The following is a 20,163-nucleotide window of genomic DNA, read 5'->3' on the forward strand; positions in this document are numbered from 1 at the left end:
AATAAAAAAAATGGCCGGTGAACCTTTGACAAAAACTTCACCATAAAGTCATCTTATAAATTTGTATTTTAAATTAACATACGATTTGTACTGATTATCACACAGTGGAAAGATAAGTAATGAGAGACAAATTTAGAGTATATATAGTAAAATTAATTGTGTTCTATGTCCAGTGGATAACATATTTCACTTCCGGATCACCATCACTGTCTTATTACTCATTGTGCACTGTCGCCAAGATGCTGATAGATAACAAGGTTAAAATCCTCATATTCGAAGGAATAAGCCAGTTCCTTTAACACAGTACCAGGAACGCGTGAATCTAAGTCTTGTATCACCACCACATTGAGAAAGGAGTAACAACACAACATAGTTAAGAATAGACTGGGACTACATTTTTTGCTGTTGAACCGTGATTATTGTGAACAGAATCGAAACGTACGTACAATTCCTGTGCATTATCGAAAATAGGTAATCTGATCATGTTCCGGCCACTAAGGTCGTTGACATGAGATCGACAAGTTCATTATCGAAGCCGACTTCTGTTTACTTAAAACGATACAGGAAGAAGTCAATCAGACTTCTTGCAAATAGTTTCATTATTTAAAATGCATATAATTTAGGTTATTCTTACTGAAAATAGATTTTAATATGACTATATACGGGGGGTTGGGGGGAGGGGCTAACTCCGACTGTGTTATAGAGTTAATTGTGGAGATAAGTAACATTTTATTTTTATTGAGATTTATAGTTTTACTTTTTAATTTATTGTTTTTAATTACATATTTATTCCTGGTTTTTTTTCTTCTTCAAAGTTCAATACAAACTAATCATAATTCTACATTTTCTTTAAGCTTGTGTTCTTGGTCGGAATTGCCCTCTTATGATACAAATCTGGGATGAATCCGACCACTATGCAGAACATTGCATACTAGGGTAATCTGGTCATATTCCGACCACTGACGTCGTTGACATGAGATCTACAGTTTCATTATTGAAGCCGACAACTGTGTACCTAAAAATGATATGGGAATCAGTCAGTCGGGTTTCTTGCAATGAGTTTCATTTTACAAAAAGCATATAATTTTAGTTCTTACTGTAAAGTGATGTTATTATGACTATATACATAAATCCGACCGTGTCGTGGCTTATTCCGACCTTTGATAGGTGTAATTCCGACCATGATATATTGACCGTACATATACAAGTTTCATCTATAAAATACAAAGATTTTGTTCATCTTGACAGATTGAAAGCTTTTATTAAAAAATTCAGATAGAGAGATAGCAGATAGAAAGCGATATTGTTATATACATAATTGTGGATTTTGTTACAGAGATAATTGTTGAGAGAAGTAACATTTTATTTTTATTTAGATTTATACCTTTAACTTTTTTATTGATTTTAATTACATATTTATTCCTGTGTGTTTTTTCTTCTTCGAAGTTCAATACAAACTAATCATAATTTTACATTTTCTTTATGCTTGTGTTCTTGGTCGTGATTGCCCTCTGATGAAAAATAACTTGGGGTAAATCCGACCACTATACAGAACATTGCATAGTATTGTTATTAATCATAAAACTGGTGCAATTTTTTACTTTTTTTAGCAAGACAATGCATTACTTTAAAGCTATGATAACGTAATTATTATGTTATTGAAAGCTATACAAATTTTAGAAGATTGATGACTGACTTGGGTCCGGAATTATGAATGCCGTTCCTGAACTCGCGCGGAAGAGAGAATACTGAGGCAATTGCGTCATTTTGTCACGTGATGCCCTTGTCCCCTGAAACATATTTACTAATTTGTAATCGCATGCGCACACATAAAAACAAAGAACACGGCAAGTAATTTGCATATCTTTTTGTGGTAAATAGCTGGAAGTACATACACGGTTGGAATTGCCATACTGGTCGGAATATGACCATGCTACCCTATTGTTATTGGTCATAAAACGGTGCTATTTTTACTCTTTTAGCGAGACAAAAATCATTATTTTAAAGCTACGATAAGATAATTATTATGTTATTGAATGTTATGCAAATCTTGGATGATTGATTCTTGACAAGGGTCCTGAATACATTTTTAAAATTATTTTTATGAATTCCACTTCTGAACTCCATTTTGTCATGGGATGCCTCGTCGCCTGGAAACATGTTTACTAATTTGCATCCGCATGTACATAAATAAAAACAAAGAACACAGCAAGTAATTTACATATCTCCATTTTAAACAGCAGGACGTACATCCGTGGTCGAAATTACCCTACTGGTCGGAATATGACCATGTTACCCATGTAGGCAGGACAGGTTGGGACATTACTAGTGCTTCAAGGCATTTTAACTTTGAAGTGTACGATAGTGTTCATATAGAGAGCCAAGTATGAACATGGAGAGAAATGCTAGACCTAAACCATTCAAATGTGAAGTTTGTGATAAACATTTTGGGCAGAATAGTTACTTAAAGAACCACATGGTGACACATGCCGGAGATAAACCATTCAAATGTGAAGTTTGTCATAAAATGTTTGGACACAATGGTGTTTTAAAGAAGCACATGATGGTTCATACTGGAGATAAGCCGTTCAGTTGTGAAATTTGTCATAAAATATTTAGGAAGAGGGATGCTTTGAAGAACCACATGTTCATTCACACTGGAGATAAACCATTCAAATGTGAAGTTTGTCATAAACTATTCAGGCAGATTGCGACCTTGAAGATGCACATGTTGATACATACTGGAGATAGACCATTCAAATGTGAAGTTTGTAACAAAACATTTACACGGAGAAGTCATTTGAAACAGCACAAGGGTGTACATTCTGGAGACAAACCATTCAAATGTGAAGTTTGTCATAAAATGCTCAGGCAGAGTGTTGGTTTGAAGTTGCATATGAGGCTACATACTGGAGATAAACCATTCAAATGTGAAGTTTGTCAGAAAATGTTTAGGCAGAGTTCTAATTTGAGGCAGCACATGAGGGTACATACTGCAGATAAGCCATTCAAATGTGAAATTTGTAATCTTTCATTTGGCCACAGTAGCTCCTGGAAGCAACACATGACAATGCATTCAGGAGATAAACCATTCAAATGTGAAGTTTGTGATAAATCTTTTGGGCGGAATATTTACTTGAAGAAGCACATGACAACACATACTGGAGAAAAACCGATCCAATGTAAAATTTGTAATCGCATATTTGGCCATAGTAGCTCCTGGAAGCAGCACATGATGATGCACTCAGGAGATATGCTTTTCAAATGTGAAGTTTGTGATAAACTTTTTGGGCGGAATGTGTATTTGAAGAAGCACATGAGGACACATACTGGAGAAAAGCCATTCAAATGTGGAATTTGTGATCAAATGTTTGCCCAGAGTAGAACTTTGAAGAAGCATATGACGATACATACATGAGATAAACGATTGAAATGTGACATTGGTAATACAATATTTTGGAAAAGCTGTACTTTCAAGATGAACATTTAGTGATTTGAAGGGCCACAGTAGGACAGAGTTCTCAGTAGATTTCCAAACAGAATCTCAGGAGTCAAACTGAAAATCTCAAGAGTCAGAAGTAAAATCTCGAAAGTCAATTCTTTTGGACAGTTGTGAACCCATAACTGTGATTCTTTATTATTGGTGGAAACAAATAAATTAATATTTAAGACTCATTGTCTCATGCTGAATAATGAGAAATACCTGTTGAGTATTTTGTAAGAAATATACAATCTCATTTTTGTAAAAGTGTTTATTTTTCTAACTATCTTACTGTGTGTGTATTTTGTAAATGATGTAGACAGGATTGTTTTATCCTTTATTATTTTTTAAACTTTTCAACATATCCTATTATCATTTGCTCAAATAATTTTAGATGCAAAAATATACCCGTACAACTATGAAGGTTTCATATTATTCAGATATCAGTAATGTACATCACACAGTTGTCAGTTCACTTATCCACTCCTCATTAAATTTTCAAACAAATTTCAGATATTGCCTCGTCTTCTCCTCAGAGCTGACAAATTTAAAAGTAATTCTGTTGTCTGTATATTCATCAGTTGATTCAGTAATCAGAAAGCATCATTCCTTTCACAAGCAAAACTCATTGATAATGATATTGTGGTTTTTACGTTTATATACTATAGTGATGCACACTCTTTGGAGTCTCAGGGTCAGAAAACTCATTACCACTAGGTCATTTCTGAGACAGATGCAGAAAAGAAAATACGGTTCTTTGCACCATTGTGATTTTTAAGTTCAGCATTATCTCCATTTGATTTTTTCTGAATGATTCCTTAATTAAAAAGTATTCAGGTTTTGTCTTATTGATAATAATTTAAAGCGCAAGAAAACAAATGCTGATATTTTATCAGAAGTCAATCCAGTGATTCAGAACTTTTATACTTCCGACTAAATGAAGCAACTTGCGAATAAAACAATTTAAGTTGGTTCGCTTATGCTGACAATCAGCTTTGCGAGCTGCCAAAATGATGTGCTCCTGTTCTGACCACTTGGTTATAATCTGATGTCCAAACATACCAATGCTGATATTTGATCAAAAGGCAGTCCATTCATGTAAATTCTTTCTTATTCCTCTATCATAAACTTCAAATGTAATCTCAAAACAATTTTAAGTCATTTGAATCTAAGCCTGGCTTCAATGAACTGGTAGCTCTGCCCAGTTCATGTATATCTTCCATTGGTGTGATATTATTGGTCATCAAGGTCTAAACTATTGTCCAGCAGACGTCAGTTGGTTTAAATTTGTTCTCGACAGCATACTCTTGGTAAGAAACTAAGCTGGAAGTAGATCAAGGTTGATTAAGGTTGATTTTCCATAATAAAGATGCAAAAGTCAACAAAATTTCCATGCATCAAATGTGGGTAATTTTTAAATTCCAAGCGTCAAAACCTGAGGGGACATGTCTATTGAAAACCCTGGGTGAGCAAGTGCACATAATTTAGATAAACCATTCAGTTTTATGATAAAATGCTTTGTAAGAGTATTCCTGTTAGAAAGAAAGATGCATGATGATACATACAAATATTAAGCACAGAAGTTCAGAAAATTGTGTTTAAATTTTTTGTTATGTAGGCTTGCTCATATTTTTTAGTTACATGCTTTTAAGGGTGATTGGTTCTGAACAGTTCATTTTAGTGGGTTGCAGATGGTACTCAGAAGGAATGGACACAATGATAATGGTGATGTCCCATTTCTTTAAGTTAAATACCTTGATATTTAGTGGTCATTGTGTTAAAAAATAACTTATTCATGTAATAAAATGATTACGTACTCTTTTGTCCAAAGGATTTGATGCAGTGTACATGGAATCTGTATATAGAGAAAATGAAATGTTGTTGTAGTGTTTAACGCCATTTTTCAGCACACGATAGGCTATACATGGCGGCCAGTATTAATGGTGGAGGAAAAAACCGGGAAATCCCCGGAAAGAACCACCGACCCTTGAGAAGCTACTGGCATGCTTTCTCACATACCCACATTGGCTGAATCCGAGACTTGAACCTACGCAGACAGAGGTGAGATGGCAGTGATCCGTAACGGAGAGCGCGTTAGACCACTCGGCCACTCGGGGCCCCGAAAATGAAATGCCACTGATACTTATGAATAGTCTCTTTAGTATCAAGGACAAGTAGATTTTGTACCAAACTCAGAGAAATTTAAAATTAACTGTTTTTCTGCACATACTGGCCCCTTGAGCTCAAAAGCATCTCAAACTGTAGATGGAATTCAATATTTGGAGTTGACTTTATACTCCTTCAAGTATTTGGTCTCAAAAGTAGATCTTGACTAGTTGAGTTATTCTCTGCAAAGCAACAAACACTCGAGAGCTCAAGTCAGTTGATTTGCTTGAGTCACATCAAATGTTATGTCATTTTCATGCACTTTGCAGAGGAGGTTTGAAATGGTGCTAGTATCTGTCAAGCGTATCCAATGTCAATAATCTTTACATCTGCAGGAGATATCAATGAACTGAAAAAAAGATGACTTGTTTAGGATAAACTGCACAAAATACTTTTATTAACTGAAGTGAACAAAGGAGAAACAGCTCTTTTTTGAAAATTCAAGGGGAAACAGCGCGGATTTTCATCTAAAGAAAAAGCATGGAAAGAAGTTTCAGTGAGATTAATGCATATATACTGTATACATGTATTTTCAGTATCAACATATGCCATAGGTTGATAATCCTTAGCATTTTGCCGTATTGAAATTATTTTTGCAGATTTACCAATTTATTATAGAAAACTATACATTTTCACTTAATTCATATTGAAATACAGTAATTGCTTTATAACACAGTCACTAAAAGTCTAAAACACATAATCACTTTTCCAGTGATCTCATTTGAGTGTAAAAAAGATTCATGCTGATCTCTTGCACAAATTTTACCCCTTTTTTATTTTTGAACATTCTCATGTTAATAAAAGAAGAAAAAGAATCAGATATTTTTTCTTATAAGATGTGTGTAATAATTTGGTAGGGGTAGGTGTGATTAATAACTTGCATTAGTCCTCCTCCTCCTCATCATTTGCATTTCAGTAGATGCAATTATTATTATTATTATTATTATTCATTGTATTATTATCAGTTGATATTGATATAATTATTTCTAATAATTTATAATGGGTATATGTTACAATTATTATGTTTACTACATAATTAGTAAATAAATAACTTGTAGAAAGATTCCTTAATAATGCTAAATTATGAACTGTTTTAATACTGCATTCTTTTGATTGGCTAAAGTTAAGTGACAATTTACACCTTAACATGCAAAGATTGTTTCTTTTTAAAAAAGGAACCCGTACGTACCTTGTAAAATGTACTGTGAAACCAAATGTACACTTTATAATTTCTCATTTTGCAGTTAGAACACTTCAATCCGATGGATTAACAACAACAAAGTAAAACAAAATATGCCAATTTAAATCAATAAGGTATGATGATAATGCCTTTATTTTGAAGAAAAAACCAACAGTTGCATTTGCCATTTACCTCTCTGTACAGTTATTTCTAGCATTTGAAAACAAAATGAATAGAAAATATTAGTGTTAATCTTTCTTTAAAAATGTAGGCAAACAAACACATGTGTTTGTGTGTGGAGAAATATTATCAATCCACAGATATGAAAGCTTGATAAAATATAAAATAATTAAACCTAACATAATAGGTAGATGCATTCCCCTCTTTGGTCTAATGTCCAGTAGTTGAATTATTTTACATTATTCATTTTTGAGCTAAGAAGATTATAGCTGTTCACCACCCAAAACCTTCATCTCCCACACAGCATGAGCAGCATTAGTTAGACCATTATAACAGCAGACCAAAGATATGTGGAATTTGAAAATAGGTACTTGAATGCTGATTTATTTTTAATAAACGTGTTTCAAAAAAGTAATTGATTTATTATATAGGTATTAATTTCTGCAACTACATCTATATGTATATATTTTTGAAATAACTGAGCTTTGCATTTAGTAAACATCGTACAGAGAATAAATATGTACCATGAACAAAAACCTGAACAAAATGATGTTTACAAAGATTCTCGTACAGTATCTTTCCTAATTTGTAAAATAACTGAAACAAAAGATCTGCTTCCTAACATTTAGGTGTATCATTCTATCTGCTAAAGTTTTCATAATTAGGAACAGTTATATTTTTGGCAAAAGACTGCAGTTAATATGGAATTTACAGTTATTTCTAAATAAATACAAATTATTTGTTTTTAATATTGTACATGACTGGCATATTTTGATAAATAGATTTTAATTTACATAAGCAACATGGTACATTATTTTTAGTTACTCCTTTCATAAGATATAATTTCCAGTTTTTTTTAAACTTTCATGAATGTCTCACCATGGATAGGAAAGAAACAAACAATAATACAAATTTAGTGGTAATTCCAAACAGGCTCTTTCAGGAAACATCCAATTTCTTTTAAGTACTAAATTTCTGTCACGTTTTAAAGGAATAATTATATGTATGTTGACAAAATGTATAAATATCCCAGTAAGTTCTTACTATACTATTAGATACAAGTTATTGTCTGAAAGAAAAAATGCAATTATCATTTGTAAGCATTGTAATAGTTTACAAACATATGACTTGATGGTTGTTTCAATTACTGGTAGTACAATATTTATAAAACCAACAATAGTAGACATATATATATATATATATATATATATATATATATATATATATATATATATATATTTCTGTACTATTATAATTATACAGAGGTCTTGGAACCAATTAAAAATGCATATCTGGATGCCAATTTTTTTATCTGGGACACAGAAAGTCAATTACACAGGAGTCCTCAGTATGCACACAATCGCCAGGTGGCAAATTCAAAGGCTTGGCATTCTGCTTCTTCCACGTGCTGAGTGAGAAAATGTGTTCATCAATTGATCATTTTAGCTGTGCTAATATTTACAATGACATAATTAAGTGGCTGAAAAGCCCCCAGTTGTACACGTTGTCATCATAAGAGTACATAAAAAAACATGATGCAATAGCCAGACAGCAAGTTCAAAGGTTTCGACTACCTGCTGAGTGGAGGGAAAATATACTGTTCTTTACAATGATTGAATTTAGAGGCAGAAAGACCCAGAGTTGTACATGTCGTCATTATAAGAGCATATCAAATAAACAAATTTAACTTTCATTATTTTGTTAGTTTCCTAGTGTAGTAGAAGTATTTTGTGGTTAAACAGCAAATTGACAAAGTGATGTAATGAAATGAGATTCAGAAGAATGCTCAAATTGCTAGAACTGAGAGTTCAGACTAGTTTCCAGGACTCCTTGTTTTAAAATCCTAGCAAGACCTCTGATTATGATGGACTAAATCATACATTTCAAACATCATCATTGGATGGGTCAGTATTTTTCAATCTCTTCTCTGGAAAACCATTTCCACACCACCACATAGACTGATATATTTAGATATTATCCTTATTTTTCATATAAAAAAATCTCAATTAAAATGTTGAGTATTGTTTTGTCAATTTAATTTTCACAGATGACATTATACATAAAAAACTGTATACATTGGAATGTACTGACTTTTTATGTTGCCGCACAGAAGAACAAGAAGTCTAGTGTGTTACTCCAGTGAATATACATAAGATTTTACATAAGATGAAAAATCCTTTGGAAGCTCCAGTGCAGCATTCATCCACACTTAACATCACAAATGAAAACATCCCCATAAATCAAACATCACAGAAACCTCTGTGCACAATAGACTTAGCACGAATCAACATTCCATTCAAAGCAAAACAGGTATCCGGCACAGGCATTATATGTTCAAATACACAAAAAAAGTCATCAGAGAAACACCAAAGATAACATCTAATTCAACTGATCGGTCAACCAGACCTGTTGAAAACACCAACGATAACATCTAATTCAACTGATGAGTCAACCAGACCTGTTGAAAACACCAAAGATAACATCTAATTCAACTGATGAGTCAACCAGACCTGTTGAAAACACCAAAGATAACATCTAATTCAACTGATGAGTCAACCAGACTTGTTGAAAACACAACATGATTGCTTGGAAGAAAATAGAGGCCAAAGACATAGAAATTATGGACCATTGCTTGCAAAAATTAAACTAGAAATTGTAAAATTAGAAAAATAAATGATAGTTCTAAAGTCCACAGTGGAGTTAAATAGTGCAAGGAATGAATACTAAAAATTGAAATGAAGAGTTTATATTAAAATAAACATTTAACATATTCCACTATAATTTTAAGGATCACCAGACTATTGTAATTGCAATTGATAACTATGATAGAGTATGATATTTGTTGTATTTTGTTGTTGTATTTGTTGCATAGTGTACCATTAATGCTGAGCGCCTAATGAGGCAGTGGTTAGTACCATGTTTACAAGTCTTTGGTTTGACGTGGCTGGGGTTCCAACCAACAACCTCCCGCATCCGAGATGGATGCTCTAACCACTATGCCACTGGAGCTGTCCAAAAAAAGGAAAGGAAAAACCTAAACATGTGTAGAAGATGAAACTGAACTACCATTATAAAACTACAAAGGTATGATCTTCCATATAGGTAAACAAAATAAGGGTAACAATCTAAGTGGCTTATTCAGACTGGAAATTGAAAATTTGGAAAATGTATAAGGCATTGAATTTGAAAATGCATATCCATATCAGTTGGAGATCAATGGTAATTAAGTATGTGCTAAATATGGTATATTAATATATCTTCATCAACAATAAATCATACTGTGTGACAAATCGGGTAACGTTAAGTCTGGCTCCACTTTTTTTTATGCTTATTAAAAAATTGGGAATTATAATACTGAACTGTTTACTAATATTTTGTTTCACCACTTCAGGTACAATAACCATTCATCTACATACAAGACTGTTAAACAAGACATACAAGTATGACCAATTATATTATACATGCAGTTCTTTCTTCATCATGCACCTAAAATTAATTTCTGTGAAAGAGGATAAAATATTGAAGACCTTTTATGGTGTAAATCTTGTTAAAGGTTTCAATTACATTCAAATTAATTATACACAAGAAATATAAATCAAAATGAAATATTTCACAGCAGAGTGATATGTATTAAAATATATCGACAGTCTCTGCCATTACTATATGCCCAAAGAGACTTAAAAAAGGTGTAGGTGATGTGATATCTTAACATACTGCCATCATTCAAATGCATAATGTCATACATCTCTGTCTTATTCATATCATGAGGCTTGTCATCTTCATGGTCATTATCTTTGATGATATCTTTCTATACCCAAATTGTTTAAACACAAATAGGACAATGCCACATAACAAAACATCATGTGTGATGTCCTCAGCCCAAAGTGCAGGCATGTACCAAATTCCTGCTCAACGAATACTCTGGTTTAGCAATGGGCATTATATATATATATATATATATATATATATATATATATATATATATATATATCTTGCAATTTCTTGACAGTGCATATTCAGCCTAACCTAAAATGTGGCTGTTAGTAGAACAATATCTATTATAACTAAAGTTATTATATTTTTTTTTATATATTTTTGTCATACCGAAGGGCATAATGTTAAAATCATAAAGCCCAAACGGAGTCACAAATGCAGACTTTTGGCTTGATTCTTCAGCGAGAGGAACTTGCCAGTAAACCTTAGTTAGATTTATCTGACTCAAGTAATTTCCATAACCAATCTCCTCAGATAAATCGTATGTTCGCGAAAATGGATACGCGTCGAATAAGGTGATATTATTAAGCTTGCGGTAATCTACACATAGCCGAAGAGTTTCATCTTTCCTGTCACCTACTACACAAGGCGAACTCCATGGACTGATTTAGGACCGAATGAGACCTTGCTCCAGCATTTCATCCAATATTGCTTCCACATCTTTCTGTTGCGCGAAATGTATCCTATATGGCCATTATGACCGAATTGGTGTCTCCGAAGATGTCTTGATACTGTGAGTTTAGATTTTTATTCGACCACGCCTTGTTGTTAGGATATCCTGAAATTCGTTGCTAAGATTTATAATATTTTATCGTTCCTCCTTCGACAAATTGGCACCCAGGTTAACACCAGCATCACCTTCACAGGCTCTTGGAGGAAAATCAATTTCCACACAATCCTTCTCGTCTTCCTGCGTCACCAACAGCACAGCACGCTTGTATCCACGCAGTAAGTTATGTGTTAGGTTACCGTACCGGGCCTACCGGGTACTCATATCTGGTAGTTAACATCGTTCGCCTTTCGGACCACATGATAAAGTCCCTGCCAGTGTGCCTTCATCTTTGACAAATTTGATGTAAAGATAATACGGACTTCATCCCCATGACTAAATTATCGTGTTTTTGTGTGACGATCATATAGTGCCTTGATTTTCTTTTGGCGATCCAACAGTTTACCTTTGACAAGATGCCCAATGTCAGCCAACTTCTCACGCATTTTCACAAAGTGCTCCATAGTTGAGTTGACTTCCTTACATCATCCTCTCCCGTAAACAAACCTTGTAAAATCTGCATTGGCCCCCTGACCGGCCAACCATACAACATCTCAAAGGGTGCAAATCCAGTTTGCTTACGTGGGACTTCGAGGCATGCAAACAACAAAAATAGTAACATCTCATCCCATTCATTTTTGTTGTCTGCACAGAACGTCCGCAATATTGACTTCAACGTCCCGTTAAAACGTTCTACCTTTCCATTCGCTTGTGGGTGATAAGGCTTTATGGTAACTCCACGGATACCCACTACTTCATACAACTGTTTCAATAAGGTGCTAGTGACGTTTGTCCCTTTGTTTGTTTATATGACCCTTGGAAATCCAACGTGGCCATGCAGCTAAATCAGTGCTCTAGCTACACTAGTTGTCTCCGTATCTTTCAAACGAAAAGCTTCGGGATACCTCGTTGCATCATCAACCACTGTCAGAATGTATTTGTGACAGTCTTACAATATTCATTGCAATTTTTGAGAACGGTTCTGTTATCACCGGTGGGTAAACCACTGGTGCTTTCTCACATGCAGTTCGTTTTCTTGTCATCTGACATTCATGACACAATGTACATCTTTTTATATTGGGAAACATTCCAGGCCAAAAAAATGATTGGAGATTCCTCTCTTTTGTTTTCTCCAAACCCATGTGACCTGCAAGGGGTCGATCGTTTGCCAGCTCCATTACCATTTTTCGTTATCTTGCTGGTACTCCTCTCCACGCGAACCGTCGCCAGATTGTCATTTCCGCCGTAACATATCATTCTCCTAGAAGAATGTCATTGACTCCTCCTCAGCCACTTCAGGGTAGCAAAGGACTTCTCTAAAATACTTTGTTTTGAAATATTTGCAATCTGTAATTTCTACATGTCCGCATTCATTTCTGAAGTTTCTCAACTTCGATGTCATCACGATAATTAGTATCTTCTGTCTCGATGCTGTTTTTGACAACTTCATTCTTATCCACATCCTCATATTGGTCAGTATTTTCCACAGTCATCTCATCGTCGAGTCCATTTACCATCGACCTGGTAACAACACGTGACCCTTTCTTGCTAAGTATATCCATCCCCAATAGACCCACATGCGCTGGTGCTTTATAATATGTAGTGTCGATATTAACCACAGCCAACTGTGCGGTAAATGGCTGACCCACTGCTATGTATAAAGAAACATTTTGCCCCTCCAGCTTGCATCTCTCGTCAACGAAATCTTCTCTTATCAAGGTCATGTCCGAGCCAAAGTTCTTCAAAAACATGCTCTCGCGACCATTTACATATATTGTTTCCGAAATAAGCATTTCACCAATTGTTGGCTTAACAAAACAAGTTGCTGGGTTGCCACTATGTTTCATATCATCGGTTGGACAATAGCTTTTAATATCTCCCCATTGCTTGCATCGTTTCCATTGCCTATTCTTTCGTTTGGATTGGTCATTGATCGATATTAGTTTCGCTTGTTGCTGTAAGTGATGAATATTCATCTTGTTACTATTTACATTTATATTTGATTATCTTGCTGTTGTACATTGGTGGGAGCCTTTGTTCCTCCTAATCCACTGAATGATCTTGTGGCAAGGCTTTCAAATAAATCCTCACAAAGACAAATAATTGAGTCACGATCCTCTAAGAAACGCTTTATGTGCTCATCAATCCTGGCCACTAGACCACGATACGTCTCGGTGCTTTCCTTTTACGTGCTCACCAACGCAGCGAAATGTTCTTGCAGTCTCTTTCCAAAGGGATGAATCAGTTGAGTTGCAACATATCAAGCCTCACTGCTGTAATGCTTTCAAACCACTTACCATGTTTTTCAAATGTTTAAAGCTCTACTAGGAAAATCACAATATATTCTTCTCGTTCATGGTCATGTGCATGTTGTTTTACTTTGTATGACATTGAAGATGTTTGTTTCTGTCGCGTTTTCTTGATGTTTTACTCTTTCTAACTCAATTTCCAAACGCTTCATTTCAAATCTTATTTTGTCTCTTTACAGTTCCTATTCAAACTCCTTCTGTGTTAATTCCAATTTTCTTTAATTTTTCTTTGCAATAGGTTGTTTTCGCCTTCTTTCCATGGGTGGTTGCTTGTGCTCAAAGTTAAGTTCCTCTTCATGCTACTGAATCTCAGTATCTGTAAATTACATTCAATTCGGTGCTGACGCTTTTCTTCGTGGTCGTCCTAAAGCAACCGTTGCTTCCTCAACTTCGCAGTTATCAGCAACCGACATGATGATAAACTATATGTACGTACTATATGTTCTATCACTATATTCACAGCCACTGGACTAATTTTTATTTTTACGAATTTCTGGGCATATATGTGTACACTCGTTAAAGTGATACACACTCTGCACTCAGCAATCAACAACTGTACGTTACACTCACAGTCCAACCACTCAGTGCTACTCTCAAACACAGATTCGCTGAATCCTCAGCTTCCAGAATTGTCGAACACAATTCCAACGTATTGAACAATTCCAAATAATTCACGTAGAATTATTGTAATCCGTACCGCTTCCACCAAAATGTTACATTCGGGTTCAAAGGACACACAAACAGCATGTAAGGGTCTTTATGCAAAATGAAGTTAAATCCTTCACAAAAACTAAACATCCAGTGTTGTTTACCTTACCAAGCCCCGGCTACACAATTTCCCGCTCGACCACTCTGCTCCTTTTTAGAAAGGGTTAGAGGTAAGAGATCTTAATTATTTCAACATTTATGTCTTAACCAAGGGCATTAACTAGTTCAAACTCAGTTAGCTATGGGAGGATAAACAACAGAACTGAACCTGTTGACAGTCTCTGGTATCAAATATTCAGAATGCTTGGATTAATGTTCTGGCCAACAGTCTCTACTATCAGCTAGAATATGATACAGCACTGAGTCTGAAATCATACTTATAACAGTAAGCATTTTACTTTGCTTTCAACTGTTATTTTGCCTGTGGTAGAATCAGCTTTCACCTCATGGAGTCCCGTTAAAAGACTTTATGATGTCTAATGCGAACAAGATGATTTACCGGATTAGATTCAAATGATGTTCGTTAATTAATACGATAGTGTCCGTGAATGGATATTTGTAGCTTTTCATCTATCTTATGATTCTAACGCGAGCAATAGACGGGAGGCAACAGTTTAATTAAGCTTGCGCCCCTTGTGTACATTTAAAGTATAGTTAAGATTATTTAGTATTGTCACCAACTCTCATCGTATTTTGTTGGCCAAACGTTGCAAACTCCAATCGTAATTTATTTTATGAAACATCAGGAGTTACAGTCGAAAGGCACCCCAAATCCAAATGTACATATGAAAGCCGAAACGTACCAAAGTCAAAACATACTAAGTCAAAATTTTACCAAACCAAAGTTTAACAGATTTCTGCGAGTTCTTAGAAAAGTAGTTGAAATATTTTGACACTTCACCCTCCAAAATAAAAATAGAAACTTGAAAGTATCTCAGGTATAACATAAACCAGTATATTTTGAGTTACGTAGACGTTGAGCCCCTGCTCTATGCAACTGGCCAGGCTGAATACGTCTTAATCATTTCTTCTGCATCTCATTTTGTTAAATAACAGCAATTTTTAACAGAGTAATCTACTCAACTGCATTAAAATCAATATTTTTCCAACACAAAACTACACGTTTGCACTAATTCTACCATCGCAAAGCGACAGAATGAAGTTGAACAATACAGTGCATAATTACACACCTTCAATAATCCACCAAAATCCAAAATAACTTTTCGCAACCTTTGGTCATGATCAGCAATTACACAGTGTGGTCAATATCATAGATCTTTCAGTGAATGCTAATTATCATTTTTTTTTATTATTTTAAAATCACATTGACCAACAATTGTCTTGCAACATGTGTTATTGTAGATATTTGCACGATAGTCGTATATAATACAATTTGCACTTTAATCCAAGATTGCTACCGTGTCCTATGTCGATAGAAAGGTCGTCCCTGGTGCCTGAGGGCGACGGTTCAAAAGCCAGCGGCATCATAACAATTTTTATAAAAAAAATTGTACTAGCAAATGCATCACTTGGAGTTCAGCATTAAGAGGATAAAATAGGGACTGGTGGGTCGGGCGTCAAAATAATGTGAATGGGTGGGTTATGATGTTACCTGTCGTCGGCATGATGTCCCAGTGCTAGACATCAATATAAACTGCCATACTGTAGACGTTGTGTATGACTAACATTGATAACGCTATGTTAAAAAATCTAAATCAATCACAAATCACTCATCAATGTGATTTGGCACAATAGAACTTTCTCTCTTTTCAGTCTTATGTCACATTTTGATCATGAGCAGATAATTAACACAGTAACCGAATCGCGTATGCATATTATTGTCAGTATCATAACTACTGCCCGTGCATTGCTTTGACCTGTACATGTTTCTAAGCTAATTATTATAACAAAGCTAGCTCCCAAACTATAGCTCCTAGCTAGAGTAAATAGATCTCTGCCGACTACATTCAGGTTATATGTTTGCTGCAATGGTACATTTAGGTACAGAAACGTTTTGAAAATGTAACTACTTCATATTCTAGCCTACTATTCGACGTTTTTATTTACTGAACACTAAGTTCATCAAGGAAAGTAAGGGCCGTGTTCCACAGAAGACATTCCAACAATTTGATTAATCTGAGAGTATTATCTAAATTCTCTCGATATTTAGTACGCAAATATTCCGAGTAAATTTAAATATTTTTACGTTGTCATGTCACTTTTAACATCTAAAATGCATGTATGGTATGCAATGTGTTTATATTCATTTGGGTATTTATTGTGCATTACTTGTATGTTGCGCATTACTTGTATGTACATTTATTTGTAGTTTCAAACATTCAAAATAGTGCACTGAATATTATTCACGTAGAGCGAAGCTTCCATCAATGGTGTTTATCCTTGTGTGTTTACTGTTAAGTATATTGCTTCCATTAGTGTGCCTATTCGATACTCTCTGTTTTTGCTGTATCAACATCTATTTGGTTTGTTGCAAAAAAGGTTTGATTTGAATTCCTTTTCGTAAGCCATACGTTTCTCTATCTATCTATCTATCTATCTATCTATCTATCTATCTATCTATCTGTCTGTCTGTCTGTCTATCTATCTATCTATCTATCTAGTTCTTTTGCACACATCTCATTTATGACACTTTGATCAACCACATTAATACCAAAGCTAATTCATAAAACTATTTTATTTTTGTCTATGCTATAGGAATAATTTCAACATTGAAGATCTCAGTGTTCTTGTCAATTTTCACTGTTTCATTCTAACCTTCTTCCAATCAATCACAATGATTAAAGAGGGTGTTATGACATGATCTTCTTGATAATGCATCAACATTGTAATGAATCTTTTTTTTCCTGCACTCCGTTTGATAGTCATATACTGACAGAATTGTAAACCATCTGGCCAATTCTTCTTCCACTAATTTAAAGTTCAGAAACCATCTCAAACTACCAAGGTCAGTTCTCACTGTACACCATACAAATAATTGTGAAAATGTTTGGTGTCATTTGCAATGGCCAGTAACTCCCTGCGAGTTAGACAGTATCGTCTCTCAAGTTTTGAAGAGCATTCTCTAAAGTAATGGATAAGCTTCTCTCTACTATCATGGACGTGTTATAGGACAGCACCCTGTCCAAATTTTGAAGCACCATAATCAAATGTGATTGAATCATTTTCATTTGGGAATGCAAGTTTTGGAACTTTTGTTAAATCTTGTTTCAAAGTATCAAATGACCTTTGCCATTCTGTTTCAGAAGTTGTACAATAATTAATTGATGCAGGATGATATTAGCTACTATTGTATTCTTTAAAGATTGTGCATGGTTCAGTTCCCAAGTTTGCTATTATAATGGGTAATGTATATCGTCTTGGATCAACGATGACCTTGGCTACCAGCAATCCCGTCTTTCCAGTAAATTTCACTACAGGTTCAATCAAGTCGTAGGAGCCTTCTCCCACAGTTCCTAATGGTTTACTATTTACTATAATTTCAGAACGTGGAGGAACTTCAACAGCATCAGTAACTGCTACCTGGCAACAAACAGGTTCCTTTACATTGTAAAAGAAACAGGTAACTTTTTCTCCATTTATATTTAAACATCTCGTGCTTATAATCAAGTTACATTTGTTTGTCTTCATGAAATCCATTCTCAGAAACCCATTTTGTTGAATTTCTGCAATAGGCATCCCAGTTTAAAATATTTTATTCCCAAGTGTTATATCCACATTTACGTTACCAAAAAATGGTACAGTCTCTCCAGTTACTATCAGTAATCTGGTATTTCATTGATTGATTTTGGGTGGATTTGACTATTGTTCTACAACACTTTTTTCTTAAAATAGACACACTTGCCACTGTGTCACAAAGCAATTTCATTTTATTATGGTTTACTGTGCCCAATGCAAAGTAATCTTCATCTTTTCCCAGACTATTACTTGTTGGGGACCAGGTATAAGAGGAGGACGAGGTTTTGCCCCATTCCAGTTTTCCTGGTTTTGCCTTTGACCTTGATTTCTGTTTTCTCTCCACTCACCCTGAAATCGTGAATTGTTATAATTTGATCTATAATTTGAATTATGTTTGGAGTTATCTTCCCATTTAGCTTTGATATTATTTTGCTGATGGTTGAAAACACCAGATCTTTCCTTTGACTGATCGGCATTATTTATATCAATGATCTGACGTCTTGGACTATGGAAAGTTTGTGATTTATTGCTGTGCTGGTTCAATTTTCTTGTCGAACAAGTCCAACTATTGTTGCAGTAAGCTTTTCAAAGTTTTGTTTGAGTTCATCACTCATACAGTTTTGTTTGCAATCTTTACACCCTTTAACGGTATTCTCTTGAACAGAACCAACCGTTCTATTTTTTCTTTGTCTATCAGCTATTTTGTGCCCTTCTAGTTTTACAGCCAATGTTTCAGCTTATGATATGGTCTTTGGACCATGTTCCCTAAATCTCAATCTTATATCCGAGTCATTGATAGCTTCCGGGAACTGTTCTATTGCACAAATTTCTACCACATCAGTGCGTGCAGAAGGATAGGCTAATCTTGTAAGTTTTCTGTTATTCTGAACTAGTTCAGGAAGTGTCTCCCCTTTTTCACGGTATCGAGATTTCAACTTTAAGCGAACGATCTCTGCTCTTGTGTATAGAACGAAATCTATTGATGAGAGCTCTTTCACAGATTGTTGTCTGTTTATGTTCCATTTCACCGAGCAGTGAACGAGCTACCAAGAACAAATTGATAGCTAGGTACAATGCTTTTTGGTGATTTCTCCAACCATTGATTTTCTGCCACAATGGTAAACTGAGCGAGATATTCATCGATGTCTATATTTCCATCAAATAACTAGTGTTTGATTTTAAGGGTTATGTTTGTTCCACCATTCTGGGGCAATTTATGCAGTGAATGCATATCATGGTTTGTAACTTTGCTTACTGATTCTTTTGCAACTCGATTTTTTTAATAGCTTTCCTTAACAGACGAGTTACATTTTACTTTTTCATTCCTTTCTTTCATTTGATGCAGTTTGTTAGAAACATTTTCAAATTGTATACTCAATGTCTCACTCAGACACCAAATTGTATTTTTCACCTCTTGTGCAGACGTACTCAAATTTGTATCCTACTTTTCTTCAAAGGAAGTATTCACTTCCCAATTTTCATTCATATTTCTGCTTTCATTTTCATTATCAATTTCACTGGAGGGAGATGCACCTCCCAAAACACTTTCTAGGGAATTGTTTTTGCCTCTTTCATCCATTTAGTTTTCATCACCAGTGCCAGGTTAACAAGTAAATTTAATCTTTCATATTTCATGAAATAATGTTTTTAATTTTATTTTTTCAGAATCCCGATTCTAACACCTTTTGTTACAACTGTTTGCTACGGTTCTTTCAGTCATAACATATTCTTGGTCCGCCTGGTTAAGGCTTGTGGTCAAATGAATGTAACATTTTGACTGTGGTGTTTGTATTTATATGTCTGTACAATAAAATCTAGAATGACATAAGATTATATAGAAGAACGAAGAAATGTGTGCTACTTATGATCTAAATAAATATAGAATAAAATATGTTTTACG

At 34.6% G+C, this 20,163-nt stretch overlaps 1 protein-coding gene across 1 annotated transcript; it reads left to right on the forward strand.

Annotated features, from left to right (window-relative positions):
• The first annotated feature begins 1,776 nt into the window (after positions 1-1,776).
• Positions 1,777-8,700, forward strand: LOC149792831 (uncharacterized). Its single transcript, XM_089971296.1, has one exon. It carries the CDS (start codon positions 2,387-2,389, stop codon positions 3,416-3,418), a length of 1,032 nt encoding a protein of 343 aa, XP_089827422.1. The 5' UTR covers positions 1,777-2,386; the 3' UTR covers positions 3,419-8,700.
• Positions 8,701-20,163: the final 11,463 nt, after the last annotated feature.

This window comes from Sinohyriopsis cumingii, chromosome 9 (assembly GCF_028554795.1).
Source record: "Sinohyriopsis cumingii isolate HCF-2022 chromosome 9, ASM2855479v2, whole genome shotgun sequence".
NCBI classification, from domain to species: domain Eukaryota; kingdom Metazoa; phylum Mollusca; class Bivalvia; order Unionida; family Unionidae; genus Sinohyriopsis; species Sinohyriopsis cumingii.

Coding starts and splice junctions, on each gene's coding strand:
- LOC149792831 (XM_089971296.1), top strand. CDS start 2,387: ATGAACATGGAGAGAAATGCTAGACCTAAACCATTCAAATGTGAAGTT.